This window comes from Loxodonta africana, chromosome 4 (genome assembly GCF_030014295.1).
Source record: "Loxodonta africana isolate mLoxAfr1 chromosome 4, mLoxAfr1.hap2, whole genome shotgun sequence".
NCBI lineage: Eukaryota > Metazoa > Chordata > Mammalia > Proboscidea > Elephantidae > Loxodonta > Loxodonta africana.
This window is the reverse complement of record NC_087345.1, coordinates 130,176,018-130,197,294: the sequence shown is the minus strand read 5'-3', so window position 1 is coordinate 130,197,294 and position 21,277 is coordinate 130,176,018. Positions and strand designations below refer to the sequence as shown.

The following is a 21,277-nucleotide window of genomic DNA, read 5'->3' as shown; positions in this document are numbered from 1 at the left end:
CAGGGAGTGCAGCAGGACCTATTTCAGGCACAAGGATATCGACTGTTAATGAAGCTAGACGGGGCCGAGGGAGGAGGGATCAGATAGATAGGAGAGAGTTCTTTCAAAAGGAGGAGCTATTAGATCTGTGCAGTAAATTAGGCAAAATCATTTATCTTGTGCTGAGAATGCTGTTTTATATCAGATTCCGGAGGCATGTGTAGATTTTGTGTGCTGGCTCCATGTTCATGCTCGGGGCCAGGGCTGCAGTACCTCATTTACCTTCTTTCGCCGAAGAGCCTTGTCCTTTATGCCACCGCCATCCGCACGGCTGTCATAGCTGGGGTTGTGTGGTATGCCTCTTTGCTTGCTTTCTTTCCTTGAAGCAGCCATGTCTCAAAACACTACTGCCAGTCCCGCCACAGGGGAATAGAGACTGTAGCACTGCCGCTGACTCGCCATCTCCTTTCGGTTTTTGTACCTTCTCTCCCTCCCCCTGTCACTTAGTCCAATTTTTTAACGTTGCCTTTGATGCTTAGAGTTCATATCTTGCCATGTATATAACTGACTCACTTTTTTTTTCCTTTGGTCTTTGTTTTATGAGGACCAGTGGAAGTGCCTGACTACTCTGCCATCTTGGCCCTGCTTGTATCCTCACTTCTAAGGAGCATTCTGCTTCTCCTTCTAAGACCAATTTGTTTGTTTTCCTGCTACTGGGTCTCTGCTGCCTGGTCTCTGCTGCCTTTAGTGTTACAGCTTGCTCTTTGTCTTCATCTCCTTTTTCCAGGAGCTTCTCAGAGCAGGGATCCCAGTTCCAAAGGATGATCTGGCTCTTCTTCCATGGTGGATGTAGGATCCACTCTCATGCCTCTGTGGTGGCTCATTGTAAGCCCAAGGGGATGGCAAAAATGACCAATCCTGTTGCTAGACCTCAATTAACCTTTCACACAGTCAGTCCCAGTCATTTGAGGCGGAGTGACAAGATCATGGCTAGAAAGGCCACAGAAAAAGTGATCCATCTCAAGTCAAGGTATAACAATTTTCTGAATATGCCTTTTTGTATACTTTTGACTTTTAAAACTATCTTGTACTTTAGATTAAAAAAATTCACAGTGATTTCAAAAAATAAGACAAAACCCCTCCTATCCACTCTTTTGATTAAATGTTCCCAAACCAAAGACAAGATCATTATAAACATGTATTGAACTGTGCTTATAAGTTAACATTTCACAGTTGTATGGATTAGAATGTAACTTTGAGGACTAAGGTGCACCTGACCCAAGCCATGGTATTTTAATTGCTCATACACTTGCAAAAGCTGGACAATGAATAAGGGAGTCAGAAGAATTAATGCCTTTGAATTATGCTGTTGGCAAAGAATACTGAATATACCATGAACTACCGGAAGAATGATCAAATCTGTCCTGGAAGAAGTACAGCCAGAATCCTCATTAGAAGCAAGGATGATAAGACTTCATCTCACATATTTAGTATATGTTATCTGGAGGGGCCAGTCCCTGGAGGACATCATGCTTGGTAAAGTAGAGGTCTAGTGAAAAAGAGGAAGCCTCTCATTGTGATGAACTGACACAGTGGCTGTAACAACTGGCTCAAACATAATAACAATTGTGAGGATGGGGCAGAACCAGGCAGTGTTTCCTTCTATTGCATGTAGGGCTCTTTCTGTTCAAACAGAGTTGACAGCATCAAACAACAACAACATGGATTAGAAACTCTGAAACTATTTCATGTGAATTCTTTTTGTTGTTGTTAGGTGCCCTCAAGTCAATTCTGACTCATAGCGACATCCCTCTCTGTACAACAGAATACCACCCTTCTGCACCATCCTCACAATCGTTATGCTTAAGCCCATTGTTGCAGCCCCTGTGCCAATCTATCTAATTTAGCATCTTCCTCTTTTTCACTGACTCTTTTCTTTACCAAGCATGATGTCCTTCTCCAGGGACTTGTGCCTCCTGACAACATGTTCCATGTATGTGAGACAAAGTCTCACCATCCTTCCTTTAATAAGCATTCTGGCTGTACTTCTTCCAAGACAGATTTGTTCGTTCTTCTGGCAGTCCGTAGCATATTCTTCACCAACACCATAATTCAAAGGCATCAATTCTTCCTCTGGCTTCCTTATTCATTGTCCAGGTTTCACGTGCATATGAGGGAATTGAAAATGCCATGGCTTGGGTCAGACACATCTTAGTCCTTAAAGTGACATCTTTATTTTTTAACACCTGAAAAATTTCATTTTTGCAGAAGATTTGGCCAATGCAATGCATCATGTGAATTCTAGCATTGAGCAAATAAGTAAACAATAAATTTATTTTGGAAAGTAGGAGCCAAGTTTCTTTCTTTCACAGAAGAGAATGATGAATAAGGAAAGCAGATAGGGTAGTGCAAAACCTTTGGTGTTAGATTTGCATGGTAGGCGTGGTTTTAAAGATAGATTGGTAGATAGACAGCAAGCACATACTTCTACTCTGATTCTTCCATTGTTGCTTGCCAGGGGCTCCATTTAACACCCCTTTTGCCACAGACACTTGAATATCATTGGATTTGCTGGATCATAAACCCCACATATTACAGAAGCTTGAACTGCAGTCTAGATCTGCTGACATACCTTCTATTGCTCTTATTTCTATTGTAAATTACTGTTTCTATTGGTGATTCTGTACTTGAGTCACCTTAGTGCATTCAAATATGGTATATGTTGCCTCCAAATCCTAAAAAAACGTTGTGCTGGGTTTTTTTTTGTTTGTTTTTGGAGATGATACCTTGACATGCTCCATACCACTGAGTCCCCCAGGAACTACAATGAGATGGTAGGCCCTTGAATTATTGTGGAGATTATCTCTAACTTTCTAGCTAATTGCAGCTCATCAAGCTAGTGTGATATTTTGTAAAATGTCTAGGTGATCTAGATCTCTGTGGATTAAATTATTTGCAGAATGGAGGAATCATATAGTAATGAGACCAAATATAAGGAGCTATGTTTAATTGCTTCAGTAAAGATTTGATGTCTGAGAGAGTATCTGATTAATTTTAGTGTAGTTTATTCCCATTCTCCAAGATTCATGTGACTCTTGTATAGTCCAAATAAGTCAGTTAAACAGGGATGAGTTAGGTAGCACATTCCTTCATTTTCAAGACATTGATTGTTGCATTAATCTACTATATACCCAGGGTGCTGGTATTACTTTAGGTTAACTCTCTTTATAGAGAAAAGAAGTTCTAGGAGCTTTCACTTGGCCCTTCTATCGTAACAGCCCTCACCCTGTAAGAGAACCAACGTGGGGATTGTGCCAATTGCCAAATTGTTTTATTCCAATTATGCATTCAGAAATCAGAGAAATAATCACAGGGCGTATCCCTTTACTAACCGGGCATACTGGTAGCCACACATGAGCCAATATTCCATCTATCAACTGACTACCTACCATAAGTTGCCATTGGGTCTAGTGATTCACATTAGTGTTTTGGAGTTTACAGGAATTAGCATCAATTCAGTGTCTCATTACTCCTGATTTGTTTGAGAATCCCTCCTCCCCAGCCAAAGTCATTGGAATGAGTGGCTCCAGGTCTCTTTGGGGAAGTCTTGGAAGAATAATTATGGTGCATCCTTGCAGTAAAGCTATAGGATCCTTCCTAAGCAGTCACAATCTTCTTTTCAATTAAAGAGCTATGGGCCTGTGAATTGGCTTAGGTCAGGAAACAGGATGAGAAGTTGTAATTCTCAACTGTGAAACTGAAATCAGGTTTTCAGACACCAGAAAAAAAGGATTTTCTGATACCCCTATCTTTCTCTAGGTGTACGGGGTCAGATTACCCAGTAAGCAAGGTAAGTATGGGCTTACTGTATGCTTACTTACTAATCTGGAGTGAGCAATTTCACATGGGAAATCTATGTGGTGTAACCCATGTGAAATTGTTCACTACAGATTAGTAAAGCACAAGTATGCCCATGCTTACCTTGTTTCCTGGGTAATCTGTCCCTATCAGGGATTGTAAATTTGAAAAAAGGCTCTGATCCTGTAGGAAGGTGCTGTGGGATTGGGAGAGAGACAGATGCCAGGCATGCCTAGAAGTAGAATCTTTTTTTTCTTTCTTTGATATCTAGGTCTGTATTTAATGAGAGATACGTGGACTATATATAGAAAACTAAACCACTTGAAGCAAAGTTATAAAACAAAACATGAACTATAAGAAGCCATCTGATGTTCCTAGATGGAAAAATTTTATATTATTAAGAGATTAAATCTCCACTAGTTAATTTATACACATTTAGTCCATTGCTACTGAGAATCGTACTAGGATTACTGGTTGTTCATATTTGATTAATTATAATTTGCAATTAGGCAAATGCCATTGTAGTTTTCTGAAAGAATTGAAGCTTTATAATGGAAATTTCTTTGGCAGGTACTAAAAACTATCAAGTTATTGGAATATTAAAATCTGCTGCCCTTGAGTCAAGCCCCTGTGATACAGAGTAGAACCCCGTGTGCATCATAGGATTTTCTGGCTGTCATCTTTAGGGAGCAGTTCACTAGGCATTTCTTCTAGGGCTTTGCAGGTGGATTGAAACCACCAGCCTTTAGGTAGGCAGCTGATTACACCCCACTTGTGCAACTCAGGCTCCTGTAACTAAGATATGGTGACAGAAAAATAGATAAATGGAACAGTTTAACTTAGACAAAAAAGGTATCCAGGGAATTTAATAATGGTTAGACATTGGAATTTCAGATTATTGGGAAAAAAGGAAGTACAAAATAAGTTAGCAGGCACAATTAGTTATTCAGTTAAATGAAAACATATTTATACTTCCTCTTAATACTTCAAATAAATTAAAAATGTAAATGGAAGCAATACATTTATAAGACACTAGAAAAAATATGAAGAGCCCTAGTGGTACAGTACTGAGGCACTCGGCTGCTAACCGAAAGGTCAGCAGTTAGACCCCACCAGAGGCCCCGTGGAATAAAGACGTGGCAGTTTAGAAGCAGAATCATTGATGTGTTGAAAGAATGTGGAATTTTTCATTACAGATGATCTGGTAAGCAAGGTAAGCACTGTGCTTACCTTCCCTTTAGGATAATGTATTCCTGTGTATTTATCTCCCTGGGTAGTCTAAATGGTTAAGCTTTCAACTACTAGATGAAAGGTTGGTGGTTCGAACACACTCAGAGGCACCTCGGCAGACAGGCCTGGCGATCTGTTTCCAAAAGGTCACAGTCTTGAAAATCCTGTGGAGCAGTTCTGTTCTCCACACATTGGGTGGTTATGAGTCAAAAGCAACTCAATTGTATACAACAAAAACAACAAATACACACACACACACACACACACGTATGTAAACCAAAAACCAAACAAACCTATTGCTGTCAAGTCAATTCTGCCTTATAGCGTCACGATAGGACAGGATAGAACTGCAGCATGGGGTTTCCAAAGAGCACCTGGTAGATTCAAACTGCCAGCCTTTTGGTTAGCAGCCTTCAGTATGGATTACACCTCAACATAAAGAAAACAAAAATCCTAACAATTGGACCAATAAGCAACATGATGATGAACAAAGATTGAAGGTGTCAAGGATTTCATTTTACTTGGATCCGCAATCAAGGACCACGGAAACAGCAGTCAAGAAATCAAACAGTACATTGCATTGGGCAAATCTGCTGCAAAAAACCTCTTTCAAGTGTTAAAAAGCATAGATGTCACTTTAAGGCATGCCTGACCCAAGCCATGGTGTTATGGATTGCCTCATATGCACATGAATGCTAGACAATGAATAAATAAGACGAAAACAAATTGATGCCTTGGAATTATGGCATTGATGAAGAATATTGAATATTTCAAGGACTGCCAAAAGGACGAACAAATCTGTCTTGGAACAAGTACAGCCAGAATGCTTATTGGAAGCAAGGATGATGAAACTTTGTCTCACATATTTTGGATATGTCATCAGGAGGTGGAAACCATGGTAGCATAGTGGTTAAGTGCTACAGCTGGTAACCAAGAGGTCAGCAGTTTGAATCTGCCAGGCGCTCCTTGGAAACTCCATTGGGCAGTTCTACTCTGTCCTATAGGGTCGCTATGAGTCGGAATCGACTCGACGGCAGTGGGTTAGTTATTGTTTGGTTTTCATCAGGAGGCACTAGTCACTGGAGACAGACTTCATGCTTGGTGAAGAAGAGAGTCAGTGAAAAAGAACCTCATCAAGGTGAACTAACAGTGACTACAACAATTGGCTCAAGCATAACAACAATTGTGAAGATGATGCAGGACCAGGCAGTGTTTTGTTCCGTTTTACACAGGGTTGCCATGAGTCAGAACCAACTCCGTGGTACCTAACAACAACACACTGTTAAATTTATATTTGATTATCATGAATAAGACTGTGGTTACAAGCTGTTTAGAAGTTCACCAATTCTCAGGCCATGACTTAAATGGGAGGTAAAAACCCTGAGCTTATTATTTTCTTTCTGTAAGTGCTCCTGTGCACTCGGGAAATTCCATCCCACACCATAGTCCTCGTAGTTGTCATTATTAACTTAAGATTTAGTGCAGCACGACTGGGGCTTTCAAGGCACTTGCTTCAGTTGGTACTTCATCACAATTAATCAGAGATTATACCCTGATTAATGGTGATGCCGCTAAGGTTTCTTGGATCATTAATATCTCATTTTCCACTGGCAAGGAGCTGAGCACTGGGCTGAAGCTAACTTGAACAAATTAATCCCCAAATCACATCTTCATGTGTCTATCTCCACAGGCCACTCCTTTAGCAATTCTTTATCATTCAGGGTTAATTCAGGAAATGGAAGTGATCACCAGCAATTTGAACAGGATAAACTGAATGCTAAGAATTGTTAACTGGCGAGAGGAGATTACCTCTAGCAAAGAAAGAGCTCTAGAGCTGAAATCCCTGAGAGATGAGGGCCCAGGGAGCAGTTCCCAAAGAAAGTACTTGAAACTTATGGGAGGGTCCCCACCCAAGCCTGAATTTATGACTTTCCCACCCTTGGAAAGGGTGTGTTTGTGGCCTACTAGATGTCAGAGAAGCTCTCTGAGTTCCTGCAGGCCAGGGCTGGCAAAAAGAAAGCCTCCTGCTGGTGAAACTCCATGTATCCATTAACTGGAATGTTGCAAACACTCATTCTTAAGGACTCTCTCTTCTGAGGTGTTAGCAAAACTACTTGGGAAATCACCTGCTGCAGTATTGGGGTGAATTTCAGGGAAATCACTCATCGGATTCCAACAAACTGGATGAAACCTCTTCCACTAAGAAGCTGCTCCCTGGAGATCTAGCCAAACTCACAGGGCAGTTGTTTAAGGAAGTACTGACACAATTTCCAGGAGGGTGTATTGCACTGTGTCTCCAGCATACAACTGGCAAAAAGAATTACCCGCAAGTCACCCTGTCATAGGAGCAAAGGACAAAATCATCAAAACCAGGAATTAATTCCCTTCTTTGTCCAGTGCCCCTGAAACTCCCTGTACTAACAAAGGCCATGGGGAAGTATCTGCAGTGTCCTAAAACAGGGCAAAAAATGGGTGGATTTGGGACTGAAAGGCTACAAATTGAAAACTAGCACTTGGTGTATTTAATTATAAAAATTCCTGAGTATTTTAGAAATTTTCTTTTTTTTCCATTGAACTTGAGTTATTTAAGAGTGCATGTGCTTCACATGCAAGTATATGGGGGAATTTTCACATATCTCCCTTCCATTATTCTCAAAATTAATTAGACTTTGATCCTAGAATGTTGTCTGAATATTACATATTATTTTATATTTGTTGAGAATTGGTTTTTTGCCCACTACATTTACGAAATTTATAAATATCTTGATTGCCTGAGAAAATGTGTGCTTTTAGTGTTAATAAATGTAGGATTTGTATAGGTTGATTAGATCAACTTTATTAATTATGAGGTTTAAATCTTCTACTTTTTTTTTGGTTGATCAATGTCAGGGAAGTATATTGAAATTTTTCACTACAGCGGTCTTAGGTTACGTTCTATCTGTACTTCTGTCATACATACTGACACTCTTTAAGTTTATCCACGTTTACTTTTAAATTTTTGTTATATTGAAACTTACACTGGTTCTATCTTTTTTGTTTAATGTTTATTTTGTCTGATATTAATTTAGTTTCACTGATATCATTGTGGAGCCCTGGTGGCAAAGTGGTTAAGAGCTCAGGCTGCTAACCAAAAGGCTGGCTTTCAAATTCACCAGCCGCTCTTTGGAAGCCCTATGTGGCAGTTCTACTCTGTTCTATAGGCTCGCTGTGAGTTGGAATCAACTCAATGGCAAAGGCTTTGGATTGATATCATTTTAGTTAATATTTGCATGATACCTTCTTTCATTTGTTTATATTTGACATTTCTGTGTCCTGATGCCTCAGTTGTGTCTCTTTTAAGTATTTTTACTGTGAGCTAAATGAGCCTGTTCCAGACCGGTGGAACATCTCCCGAGCTCTGTATGAAACCCAGTATATACCGTATCTGTTACTTTTGTTTGTGTTTTGGGGAGGGTGAATTAGCTTTCTCGTCTCTGCAGCTAGTAAGGATTACCAGCTCTATGGTTACTTCCCATGAATTATTATTATTATTTTTTTTTTCTGGATTACTACATGGGTGATTGGCTTATTTAAACATAAATTGTTTTCATTTTCCTCGTAAAGCTCCCAATCTCAAGTAGGTCTATCCGGGTCTCTGAATCCAGTCCACTTATCTCAAACGAGATGTATCAAATGAAGTGCCATTTGCTGATCTTGCAGAGTGTGCTATCCTCTTTGACAAAGTCTGTACTCAGGCAGATCTGCCTGTAATTTGTTAATACAGGCATCCTCTGTTTGTGTCACCCTTTAACTCGGCCCGGTTTTCATATCATCTGTCTTGTGCGCCTAGCTTATAAGCGTGAAAGTATATGATATATATCTATATCTGAAATGTATATCTATAACATTTCCCCACCTTATTGCTATTTTTGGATGTTTTTCTGGAAGGGGTTGGTGATCAATGTCATCTGTACTGTGTCACCACAAATAGGAAATCTCCCTCTTGAAAATTCAATCATGGAACTTATTTAGTATCTTAATCCTTATTTATTGGCCCAAGTATTGATGTTATATTTCTCCAAATGATAAATATCTCAGTTTACAAGTTTGGCTTAAATGCATAGCCCCTGATCACTAATCTAGTCTAACCAATAACCAGTTGCCTTTGACACGATTTTGTCTTACGGGGACCCAATGTGTGCAGAGTAGAGCTGTGCTCCATAGGTTTCCTGTGGTTGGCTTTTCAGCAGTAGACCACCAGACCTTTCTTTTGAGGAGCCTCTGGGTGGGTTCAAACCACCAACCTTTAGATTAGTAGCCAAGCAGCTGTTATTCAGAACTTCATAGTAAAATGTCCGAAACTGGCTAGAAGGAAACACCACTTGGGGAATCTTATGCAATAGCACTCTTCTATATCATATTAGACAAGAGGGTGGGTGAGCTAATCCTGGAAGAAAGGGACAGCAAATAATCCAGGTGTAAGAAAGTGGAGAAGACAAAAGAAACAAGGAAGTCTTTGACATTGTGTAATTGTGGATTAAAACAAGTAACGTGGACATCCTTGATACTGCGAACAATAACGCAAATTTACTGTAGACAGTTCAGACCTTAGGAGCAAAAATGTCATGTTGGAAAGGTAATTTTTTGTTAATGTGTTTCAGGTGTCTGACTTGCCAACTATAATTGTCTATTTTCTCTTTCAGGTTTACAGTAAACACAGACCACTTAAATGATAAATACTGTGGATATAAAGCCACCACATATGTTTATTATGATGACTGTACTGCAAGAAAAACATTCGTATGTCAGAAACTGGCTGATAAAGTGAAGATTGAAATGCTTAGTATTCCAGAGGAAAGAGGGTAGTTAGTGCAATTTTTTGGCTCAGCTAATATCCTGTAGTTGAAGGCAACTTTAGAGAGCAGGTATATCCTGGGATATACAAGAAGAATAAAGATGTGGTAAAACTAAATTTCTACCTTTTCCTTAACATTTACCTCTTCAAATTTCTTCTTTCACTTCATATTCTTAATGAAAGGAATGAAAATTCATAATTTGCAAATGCTGATGAGCATAACTACAGTGTTTTCTAGTCAGAAGACAGGAACATGAAGCTGATTTTCCCCTTCTTTTCGTTAAATAAGCAAGATAAATACCAACCTTATAGAAAATCAGAGAAAATTAAATCCAAGAACATATTGATTTATGTATATTTATGAGTCAGAATTTTCTTGACAGCAATGGGGTTCTTTTTGAAATATATATATAAATTATGTGTATATAAATATGTATTGACCAATTGGGGCTCACAGTAATTCCAGGATGATTCAATATTTTGATAGAAAGAGTGGAAGAGGAAAAAAGGATCATTTCTATAAATATTGAAGCATTTGATGCAATTCAACACTCAGTCATCATAAAACCTATCAGAAAACTAGAAGCAGAAGACTTCCTTAATCTAATAAACTGTGTCGACCTTAAAAAAGTGAAGATAACAAAAAGCCTAAGGCTAAGATCATACACCTCTTGGTAAAATTGTCTTTGTTTTTTTTTGAGTTCTGGACAAGATAAAGATAGTCATTACCATTTCTTTTATTTAATAACCTCCACTGTGTAATTTTTTTACTGTGTAATGAAAGACCTAGTTATTGGAATAAGGCAAGAAAAAGAAATAGAAAATATAAAAATGTACAAAGGAGGACCAAGAACATTTTTATTTTTAAATAATTGTGTACATTAAAAAGTCCAATAGAATATATGAAATATTTAAATAAATCCATTTATCAGAATAATGGGATAAAATCTCTATAAAAGTCAGTCATATTTCTATATATTAGCAGATATAAGTAAAATTAAAAAAAATAATACCATCTAAAAAAACATTCAAAACTTAAAATAGCACTAACTCAAATAAAAGTGAGATAAAGCTCTACATGGAAAAATTGCACACAATCTGCAGTCATTCCCCAGCCCAAAGTAACATCCCTTACCCAAGGATTTCAATATCTAATGACTGGTAAGCATGGAGGAACAATGACTCTGCCCTTTTCCCCGACGTAGAGCCACTTTGAAAAATAATCCCAGCACCAGAATTCCTCATAAACCAAAACCAGTTGCCTTCAAGTCAATTCCAAATTATGCGACCCCAACTGTCGGAAAGTGGAACTGTGATCCACAGGGTTTTCAGAGCTATGACCTTTCAGAAGAAGATCACCAGGCTTTTTTTTCCATGGCACCTCTAAATCAAACCAACCAAACCTGTTGCCATCAAGTCGATATCTACTCATAGGGCACCTCTGGATGGGTTCAAATCACCAACATTTTTGTTAGTAGTAGAGAGCTTAACTGTTTGTACCTCCTAGGAATGCTCAGTAGAGACAGTCAAATACTCCACTGAGAATATATCATTTTCCCTTCTGCCCAACCCTGCTGTCTTTCCTTCCCTTCCTCAGGTAGTGAGCCCAGGCACACTCCACAATAAACCCCCCACAAGTTCATTTCCATCAAAAAGTTTGCTTCTAAGGGAACCAAACCTGTTACAGTGGGTGGGAAGAATGGTCCAAGAAAGCAGACTTTAAGCAGAAATACGGGCCATGAATCACCTGCTGCCCAGCTGACAATGAGGAGGACCCCATTACAGGTATGAGGCACAGTTACAGACTGATTGTGAAAAATCCTACCAGTGGTGAACTGGGTTGATGAACCAGTGGAAGGGAATGCACTGTTGTTGTTTTAACTGGCATTAAGCCAGTTTTGACTCCTAGTGACCCCATGTGACAGAAAAGAACTTCCTCATAGGGTTTCCTAGTCTTTAATCTTTATGGAAGCAGATCTCCATGTCTTTCCTCATGGAGCTGCTGGATATGTTCAAAGCGCAAAGTGTTCAGTTAGCAGCTGAGTACTTAATTATTATACCACCAAAGTATTTGAGAAGTATAGGAGGGAACAGATAAAAAGTAAAAGGACAGTGGAATTAGCAGTTGTTTCTAAGCTCAATTAAACGCAGACTGAAAGTGAATAATCAGAAAAGAAGAAGAAGACAGACAGAAAGCCTTCCCCTAGAGCCAATACCCTGAATTTGGACTTCTAACCTACTAGACTATGAGAAAATAAATTAAAAAAAAAAAAAAAAAGCTAAGCATGAATGCTGTCAGGGTATCTTATAAAGTGACACATCTCCTGCAATTAGAGAACAAAGCGAGCTGACAACCAGATCAAGAACTTAATAACATGAGTTGTAGAGCTTCAAAGAATGTGAAAATTTTAACCTAGGCCAACTTGCTTTGCCAAGGTTAGGGCCCTTTATCCTTTGCAAGGGTTAGGAAAACCTTTGCAAAAGTTTTATTGGTTAGGGAAGCACGAAAACCTCTTGGTTAATTTCCCTCAAGATCTTTATCTACAGCTCTTTCTGAACTCTCCGAGACTAGAGAAGTTAACTACTCTCCCCTATTAATAGCTAGCACTCTCCCCTTGCTTGAAAACAACGTAGAGGCTTTTCACTAAAAGTTGAGGTTCAGCCCCCTTAAAATCTTCACCCACCTTAGCTCCTACCCACAAGGGAAATAACTGGGCAACCTGGCCAGGGAGAAAAAAAAAAAAAAACAACCAGGAATTGCAGTACTTGGCCAACATGTCACAATAGCAGGAGTAGGGAGAGTACATATGCCAGAGTGCAGACAAAGGGCGGGGGGCAGAACATTAGATACCCACCACTTGTGGCAGAGTTGGCTCCAACTCATGGTGACCCCAAGTTGTGTCAGAGTAGAACGGTCCTCCATGGGATTTTATTTTCTTTCTTTTTCTCTTCCTTTCTTAATTTCTTTCTTCCTTCCTTCTTCTCTCCCTCCTTCACTCCTTGCCTGTCCCTCACTCCTTGCTCACCCTTTTTTTCTTTCTTCCTCTCTTCTTCTTTTTAGGAGGAGAAGAGGCAGCTGCTTCTTTGCATTTGTTGTTGTTAGTTGCCATGCAGTTAATTCCAACTCAGGGTGATCCCATCTGGGTTTTATAGCACTGTTCCATAGGGTGTTCAAGGCTGTGACCTTTCAGAAGCAGATCACCAGGCCTATCTTCCAAGACCCTTACGGGTGGGCTCAAACTGCCAACCTTGCAGCTACTAGTTGAGCGCTCAACCCTTGGAAATGCCCAGGGACTCTCCTACATAGGACCTTCAGTGACTGAGATTTTGGAGGTAGATTGGTAGGTTTCATTCTGGGGCGCCTCTGGGTGGACAAAAACCTCCAACCTTGTGGAGGGAGGGAGCGGGCTGTCTCATTAGGGAGAGAGTCATTGGGAGTGTGTAGCAAGGCGTATATGGGTTTTTGTGTGAGAGACTGACTGGATTTGTAAGCTTTCACTTAGAGCACAATAAAAATTATTTAAAAAAAACCTCCAACCTTTTGGGTAGTAGCTGTCACAGATTGAATTACCAAACCAAACCCAGTGCCATCGATTCTGTTCCGACTCATAGTGATCCTATAGGACAGAGTAGAACTGCCCCATAGAGTTTCCAAGGAATGCCTGGCAGATTCAAACTGCCGACCCTTTGGTTAGCAGCCGTAGCACTTAACCCCTATGCCACCAGGGTTTCGGTTAAGTCCCCCCAAAAATGTGTATATCAACTTGGTTAGGCCACGATTCCCAGTATTGTATGGTTGGCCTCCATTTTGTGATTGTAATTTTATGTTGAGAGGATTAGGGTGGGATTGCAACACCACCCTTATTCAGGTCACCTCTCTGATCCAAGATAAAGGGAGTTTTCCTGGGGTGTGCCTAGTACCACCTTTTATCTCTCAAGAGATAAAAGGAAAGGGAAGCAAGCAGAGCTGGGGACCTCATACCACCAAGAAAGCAGCACCAGGAGCAGAATGTATCCTTTGGACACGAGGTCCCTGTGCCTGAGAAGCTCCTCAACCATGGGAAGATTGAGGACAAGGACCTTTCTCCAGAGCTGACACAGAGAGAAAGCCTTCCCCTGCAGACCAAGTCCTGAATTTTGACTTGTAACCTACTAGACAGTGAGAAAATAAATTTCTCTTTTTTAAAGCCAACCACTTGTTTTATTTCTGTTATGGCAGCAATAGATTACTAAAATAAAATTTGGTACGGAGAGTGGGGTGCTGCTCTAACCAAAAAAAAAAAAACAAAAACAAACCAAACCCAGTGGTGTCTAGTTGATTCCGACTCATAGCGACCCTATAGGACAGAGTACAACTGCCACATAGAGTTTCCAAGGAGCACCTGGCAGATTCAAATTGCCAACCTTTTGGTTAGCAGCTGTAGCACTTAACCACTACACCACCAGAGTTTTCGCCCCTCATAATATCTCTACTTAATTCACCATTCTGATCTATATAAAAACCAGAAGGATCCTGGAGGATGTCCTTGAACTAACAAAATCCCAAACGAGTAACAAGTCCAAATAAAAGCTCTAATGCCAAATAAGTTATCTTTGCTAGAGCAGACTATCATGGCCTCAGGTATATGGTATATGACCACTGATCTGAGAAAATTTTTTTTCTTCATTTCTACTAGAACAATAAGTCAAAACAGCTTACATTCACTCGGAACGGACCCTAGTGCATTAGACAACATTCAAAAGTAACTTAGCATAGAGTTTTAGCCTTGTAGGTATATTGATACATGTAAGCTGGGCTTCCTAAAAGTGTTTTTTCTGTTGTTGTTGTTATAACTAACTACGGGGATATTTTTATAAAAAATAATAACAAATTTCTCCTGAAACACTGCACAAAAATTTTATAGACAGTCATTTTGGTGTTACCCACTCTGACAGCATCATTCAGTGCAGTCTGTACCCCTGAGCCCATTGGTGACACTGCTGGTCACTGACTCGCAATTTCTTACCTCTCATTTTCTTTTTTTTTTTTTTTAACTTTTATTAAGCTTCAAGTGAACGTTTACAAATCCAATCAGTCTGTCACATATAAGTTTACATACATCTCACTCCCTACTCCCACTTGCTCTCCCCTTCTTGAGTCAGCCCTTTCAGTCTCTCCTTTCGTGACAATGTTGCCGGCTTCTCTCTCTCTCTATCCTCCCATCCCCCCTCCAGACAAGAGTTGCCAACACAATCTCAAGTGTCCACCTGATGTAATTAGCTCACTCTTCATCAGCGTCTCTCTCCCACCCGCTGACCAGTCCCTTTCATGTCTGATGAGTTGTCTTTGGGGATGGTTCCTGTCCTGTGCCAACAGAAGGTCTGGGGACCATGGCTGCTGGGATTCCTCTAGTCTCAGTCAGACCATTAAGTTTGGTCTTTTTATGAGAATTTGGGGTCTGTATCCCACTGATCTCCTGCTCCCTCAGGGGTCCTCTGCTGTGCTCCCTGTCAGGGCAGTCATCGATTGTGGCCGGGCACCAACTAGTTCTTCTGGTTTCAGGATGATGTAGGTCTCTGGTTCATGTGGCCCTTTCTGTCTCTTGGGCTCTTAGTTGTAGTGTGGCCTTGGTGTTCTTCATTTTCCTTTGCTCCAGGTGGGTTGAGACCAATTGATGCATCTTAGATGGCCGCTTGTTAGCATTTAAGACCCCAGACGCCACCTTTCAAAGTGGGATGCAGAATGATTTCATAATAGAATTATTTTGCCAATTGACTTAGAAGTCCCCGCAAACCATGTTCCCCAGACCCCCGGCCTTGCTCCGCTGACCTTTGAAGCATTCATTTTATCCCGGAAACTTCTTTGCTTTTGGTCCAGTCCAATTGAGCTGACCTTCCATGTATTGAGTATTGTCTTTCCCTTCACCTAAAGCATTTCTTATCTACTGATTAATCAATAAAAAACCCTCTCCCACCCTCCCTCCCTCCCCGCCTCGTAACCACAAAAGTATGTGTTCTTTTCAGGTTTACTATTACTCAAGATCTTATAATAGTGGTCTTATACAATATTTGTCCTTTTGCCTCTGACTAATTTCACTCAGCATAATGCCTTCCAGGTTCCTCCATGTTATGAAATGTTTCAGAGATTCGTCACTGTTCTTTATCGATGCGTAGTATTCCATTGTGTGAATATACCACAATTTATTTACCCATTCATCCGTTGATGGACACCTTGGTTGCTTCCAGCTTTTTGCTATTGTAAACAGAGCTGCAATAAACATGGGTGTGCATATATCTGTTTGTATGAAGGCTCTTGTATCTCTAGGGTATATTCCCAGGAGTGGGATTTCTGGGTTGTATGGTAGTTCTATTTCTAACTGTTTAAGTTAACGCCAGATAGATTTCCAAAGTGGTTGTACCATTTTACATTCCCACCAGCAGTGTATGAGAGTTCCAATCTCTCCGCAGCCTCTCCAACATTTATTATTTTGTGTTTTTTGGATTAATGCCAGCTTTGCCGGTGTGAGATGGAATCTCATCGTAGTTTTAATTTGCGTTTCTCTAATGGCTAATGATCGTGAGCATTTTCTCATGTGTCTGTTGGCTGCCTGAATATCTTCTTTAGAGAAATGTGTGTTCATATCCTTTGCCCACTTTTTGATTGGGTTGTTTGTCTTTTTGTGGTTGAGTTTTGACAGAATCATGTAGATTTTAGAGATCAGGCGCTGGTCGGAGATGTCATAGCTGAAAATTCTTTCCCAGTCTGTAGGTGGTCTTTTTACTCTTTTGGTGAAGTCTTTAGATGAGCATAGGTGTTTGATTTTTAGGAGCTCCCAGTTATCGGGTTTCTCTTCATCATTTTTGGTAATGTTTTGTATTCTGTTTATGCCTTGTATTAGGGCTCCTAGGGTTGTCCCAATTTTTTCTTCCATGATCTTTATCGTTTTATCTCATTTTCTTTTTAACTGACTGAATTAGGCTTCTGTCCTCATTATTCTGTGAAGCATCTGTCTCGTCTAGGTCACAAGCGATGTCCTTGTCTCATCCCAATGATCACATCTCTGTTCTTTTATTACTTGAATTCCCTGCCACATTCACCAAGTTGAGCAGCTCTTCTTCTTTAAGCTCTTCCTTTGCATAGCCCCATGGACACACTCAGTCTGGTTGTGTGCCATCACAATATCTGCTCCCTCTCAGCCTCCTGTTTGGACTCTTCTCCTTGGACCAAATGCTGTATGTCGGAAAACTCCAGGCTCAGTTCTGGGTTCCCTTTTTTGTGTCACTCAATATATTTCTCTAAGTTAACTCATTCTATCCTTTGTCTTCAATCATCATAACTCCCAAATGCCTCTTTACAGCCATTCTTTGGATCTTCAAACTCAAATACTAAAATATCTAATTGGCATTTTCACATGGAGCTCTAATTTCATTTCAAATTAAAAATGGAAAAAATAGAATATTTTTTCCCCTAAACCTGCTAACTTTCTCCAACCACTCTCATCTCATTAAATACACAAATAAAAATCTGACAACGATCAAGTGTTTTCTTTGTGTTGGCACTGTTCTAAGTATATTCTCATTGCAATCCAGTTAATTCCAACTCACAGAGACCTTATAGGAGAGAGGTGCACTTCCACATAGGGTTTTCAAGGCTGTAATCTTTATGGACACACACTGCCACATCTTTCTCCTGAGGAGTATCTGTTGGGTTCAAACCACTGACTTTTCAGTTAGCAAATGAGCACTTAACTACTGAACCACCAGGGCTCTTTTCTATTAAATCATTTCATTGTGATTAATTTATGCTCTTCCAATTTTTACCCATGTAAAAATTGAGATAAATAGAGGTTAGGTAACTTGGCCAAGAGTCCACAAGTGATAAGCAACAGAACAAGAATTGAAGCCCAGGCATTCTAGCCCTAGAGACTGTGCTGTGCTTCTTACCACCATCCTATGTTGCAGTGGTTAAGAGCTCAACTGCTAACCAAAAGGTCAGCAGTTTGAATCCACCAGCTGCTCCTTGGAAACACTATGGGACAGTTCTACTCTGCCCGATACGGTCACTATGCTCAGAATCAATTCCACTGCAACCTTTTTTTTTCTTGTCTTGCTAATAAAAGTGTGTTTTCATTATCCATCAACTTTCTCAAATCAAAAATCCCTTATAAACAATTCAAAAATTTGTGCTATGAATTTTAACATCAAAATATATTCTTAATCTTTTCATGGGTCATCACAACACTTAATACAAGTAAACAAAGTCACTATTCTCTCTCATATGGTATATCGCATTAGTTTTCAGGCTATTTTCCCTGATTTCTGTGCTCTCACCCTGAAATTTGTTCACCACATACAGTCACTGTGGTCTTAAAAAAAATAATAATAAACCACTGTTATTCTTTCCTGATTAAAAGCTTCCAGTGGGTCCTCCTTCCTCTGGCTAACAAATCTAACCTCCTCCCTCTGGCTAACAGATCTTACCTCCTCCCTCTGGCTAATGAAACCTGTGGGTAATCTGTCTTCCACTTCTGTTTGAACTCTTCTAACATCATATCTCACCTTCACCACAATTTCTTAGTCATTCTGGCTTTCTTTTAGTTTTCAAATAAGAAAAGCTTTTCCCGAAATTAAAGTCTTTGAACTATATGTTATTTTTCTTCTCTCTTTTTTTTTTTTTTAATTCTACAAGCTGGTTCGAAACTACCACTTTCTATATTATGACTTGGTTTCATATCTCTGTATGTCATAGTACAACTGCATCGTCAGACCATTTTGACAGTCAGTAAATATAAGAATAGGATTTTGGAGTCAGTGTCTTGCCTGTCCTGCCAAGAGTAATTCTTTATTTTTCTCTTCCAGGTACATAAGAAACAAGGGACATTTAAATGATAAGATATATTGTGGATATATTTTTGGACCATGTATTTATTACGATGACTGTATTAAAACAAAAAAATTCGTATGTGAGAAACTTATGAGTCCTGTGAAGACTGAAAGTACACTGAGGATTAAAATTCCAGAGGGAAGAGGGTAGTTAGTACAATTATTTTGCCCCAGCTGATATCTTGTAATTGAAGGCAATTTTAGGGAGCATAGACTACAAAAACGGAATAAGGATGCTGTGAGACTAAAATTTCTAACTTTTTCTTAACGTTTCCATCTTCAAACTTTCCTCTTTCTCCTCTTTTGCTATGTGAAAGTAACATAAAGTCATAATTTATCATCTAGATATACTCCAGACAGTGATGAACATAAACACAGTGTTTTCTGGTAAGAAGACAAGAATGTGAAGCTCATTCCCCCTCCTACTCTTCCTAAAATAAATAGGATAAATACCAACCTTATAGAGAATCAGAGAAAATTAAACCAAATAAACATAAAAGGAATAAAACATCATTACAAATTAGGGTTTATTCCAGTAATGCCAGATTGATTTAACATTGAGAAAGACAGAGAGAGAGAATAAGTTCATTTCTGTAGACCTAGAAGCACCTGATGAAATTCGACACCCAATGATGATAAAATCTCTCAGAAAACTGGGAGCAGAAGGTCTCTCTAATTTAATAAGGAATATGGAATCGACTCGACAGCAATGGGTTTGTTTTTTTTTAATTGACATTCGTTGACTTGACAGCAACAGATTTTTTTTTTTTTTTTTGGTTTATGGACAGTAAATGCAAACAAACAAAACCCAAAAGCTAACATCATACTTTTTATTTTTTGTTAGATGTTGTCAAGTCAGTTCTGACTCATAACAACCCTCCCTATAACAGAAGGATATTTGCCCAGCCCTACACCAGCCTCACAATTGTTACTATATTTGAGTGTACTCTTATAGCCACTGTGCCAATCCACCTTGTTGAGCATCTCCCTCTTTTTCACTGACCTTCTGCTTTACCATGCATGATATTCTTCCCCAGGGACCGGTCCCTTTTGATCACATGTCCAAAGTAAGTGAGATGAAGTTTCACTATTCTTGCTTCTAAGGAACATGCTGGCTGTACTTCTTCCAACTTGCAGTAAGATGGTGACTTGTTTTTCTTTTGAGATCTGAAACAAGATAATGATAGCTGTTATCAATCCTTCTTTTTAACAAGCTCCACTATCTAGTGAAGGTTCTAGCCAATAAAATAAATAAGAAATATCAAAATGGGAGAGAAACAAACAAAACATTTTTGTAAACGATATGCTGGTGTATATTAAAAATCCAACACTATTAGAATATCTAAATATTTTTTTAAATATTAGAATGCATACACACATTTATCAATATCACTGGATAATATTTGTATACAATAATATGCTAATGTATATTGCTGCTAAAATTTTTTTTATATATATAGGCAGCAAAAAAAAAAGGACAATTAAAAAGCAATACCGTTTATAACAGTACACAAAAACAAATGACAATAAATTAAAAAAAAATCTGTTAAATGGCTGCAAGAAAAAAATTCCATGCAATGTGGTCGCTTTGTCAAAGTAACATCCACTTCCCCCATATTCTCCGTATCTCCCTCCGTTTCCGGTGACTGGTAAGCATGGGGTAAAATCACCCTGCCCACTTGTCCCAATGTGGGGAAACTCTGAAGGGCGATCCCAGCTTCAGAATTCTGCCCCTGCCCCCCAAAAACAACTTATCGCCCTTTAGCAGATTCTGACTCATACGCATACAGACCCTGTAGTAAAACTGCCCCAAAGGGTTTCCAAGGCTATAATTCGTTATAGAATTGCATCGCCACGTCATTTTCCCACGGAGGGGCTAGTCCCTACAAACTTTCGAACTTTCAGTGAGCAGCCAAGCCCTTAATCATTTAGCCAGGAGGGCTTCTTTAGAATTCCCCATTTAAAAAAAAAGAAAGAAAAACTATTGCAATCCAGTCAATTCCGACTCATAGCGACCCCATAGGGCAGAACGGAACAGTTCCATGTTGTTTTCAAGGTGCAGTGATGGATTTCAACTGTGGGCCTCCCGGTTTGTGGCCAAGCTCTAAACCGCCACACCACCAGGGCCGCAGAATTTACCATCGAAAACCAAAACCGAACCCGCTGCCTTAGAGAGGATTCCAACTTATAGTGACCCTATAGAACAGAGTAGAACTGCCCCATAGGGTTTCCAAGGAGCAGCTGTGGGATTCCAACTCTCAACCTTTTGGTTAGCTGCCATAGCTCTTAACCACTATGCCAGCAGGGTTTCCGAATTCCGCATAAAGACAGCCAAATGCTTTCTTTAGAATACATCACTTATCAATTTCTCCTTCTGCACAGACTTCTTTCTTTTCTTCTCTTCCACAGGTACTTAAGCCCAGGCACACTGCACAATAAACCCCCTACAAGGTCATTTTCATCTAAGAGTCTGCTTCTCGGGGAATTAAACCTATTACAGTGGTGTAGCAAGAA

General features: G+C 39.6%; 1 protein-coding gene across 2 annotated transcripts in view; it reads left to right on the top strand.

The window, feature by feature from the left end:
* The window catches only part of CLEC12A (C-type lectin domain family 12 member A), a 30,545-nt gene extending 18,366 nt beyond the window's left edge, over window positions 1-12,179 (top strand). For both annotated transcript variants that reach the window (XM_064284635.1, XM_064284634.1), the window contains one exon: window positions 9,750-12,179. In XM_064284635.1, coding sequence (XP_064140705.1) covers window positions 9,750-9,912 — 163 coding nt within the window. In that variant the 3' untranslated portion in view covers window positions 9,913-12,179. The remainder of the gene's footprint in view (window positions 1-9,749) is intronic.
* Window positions 12,180-21,277: the final 9,098 nt, after the last annotated feature.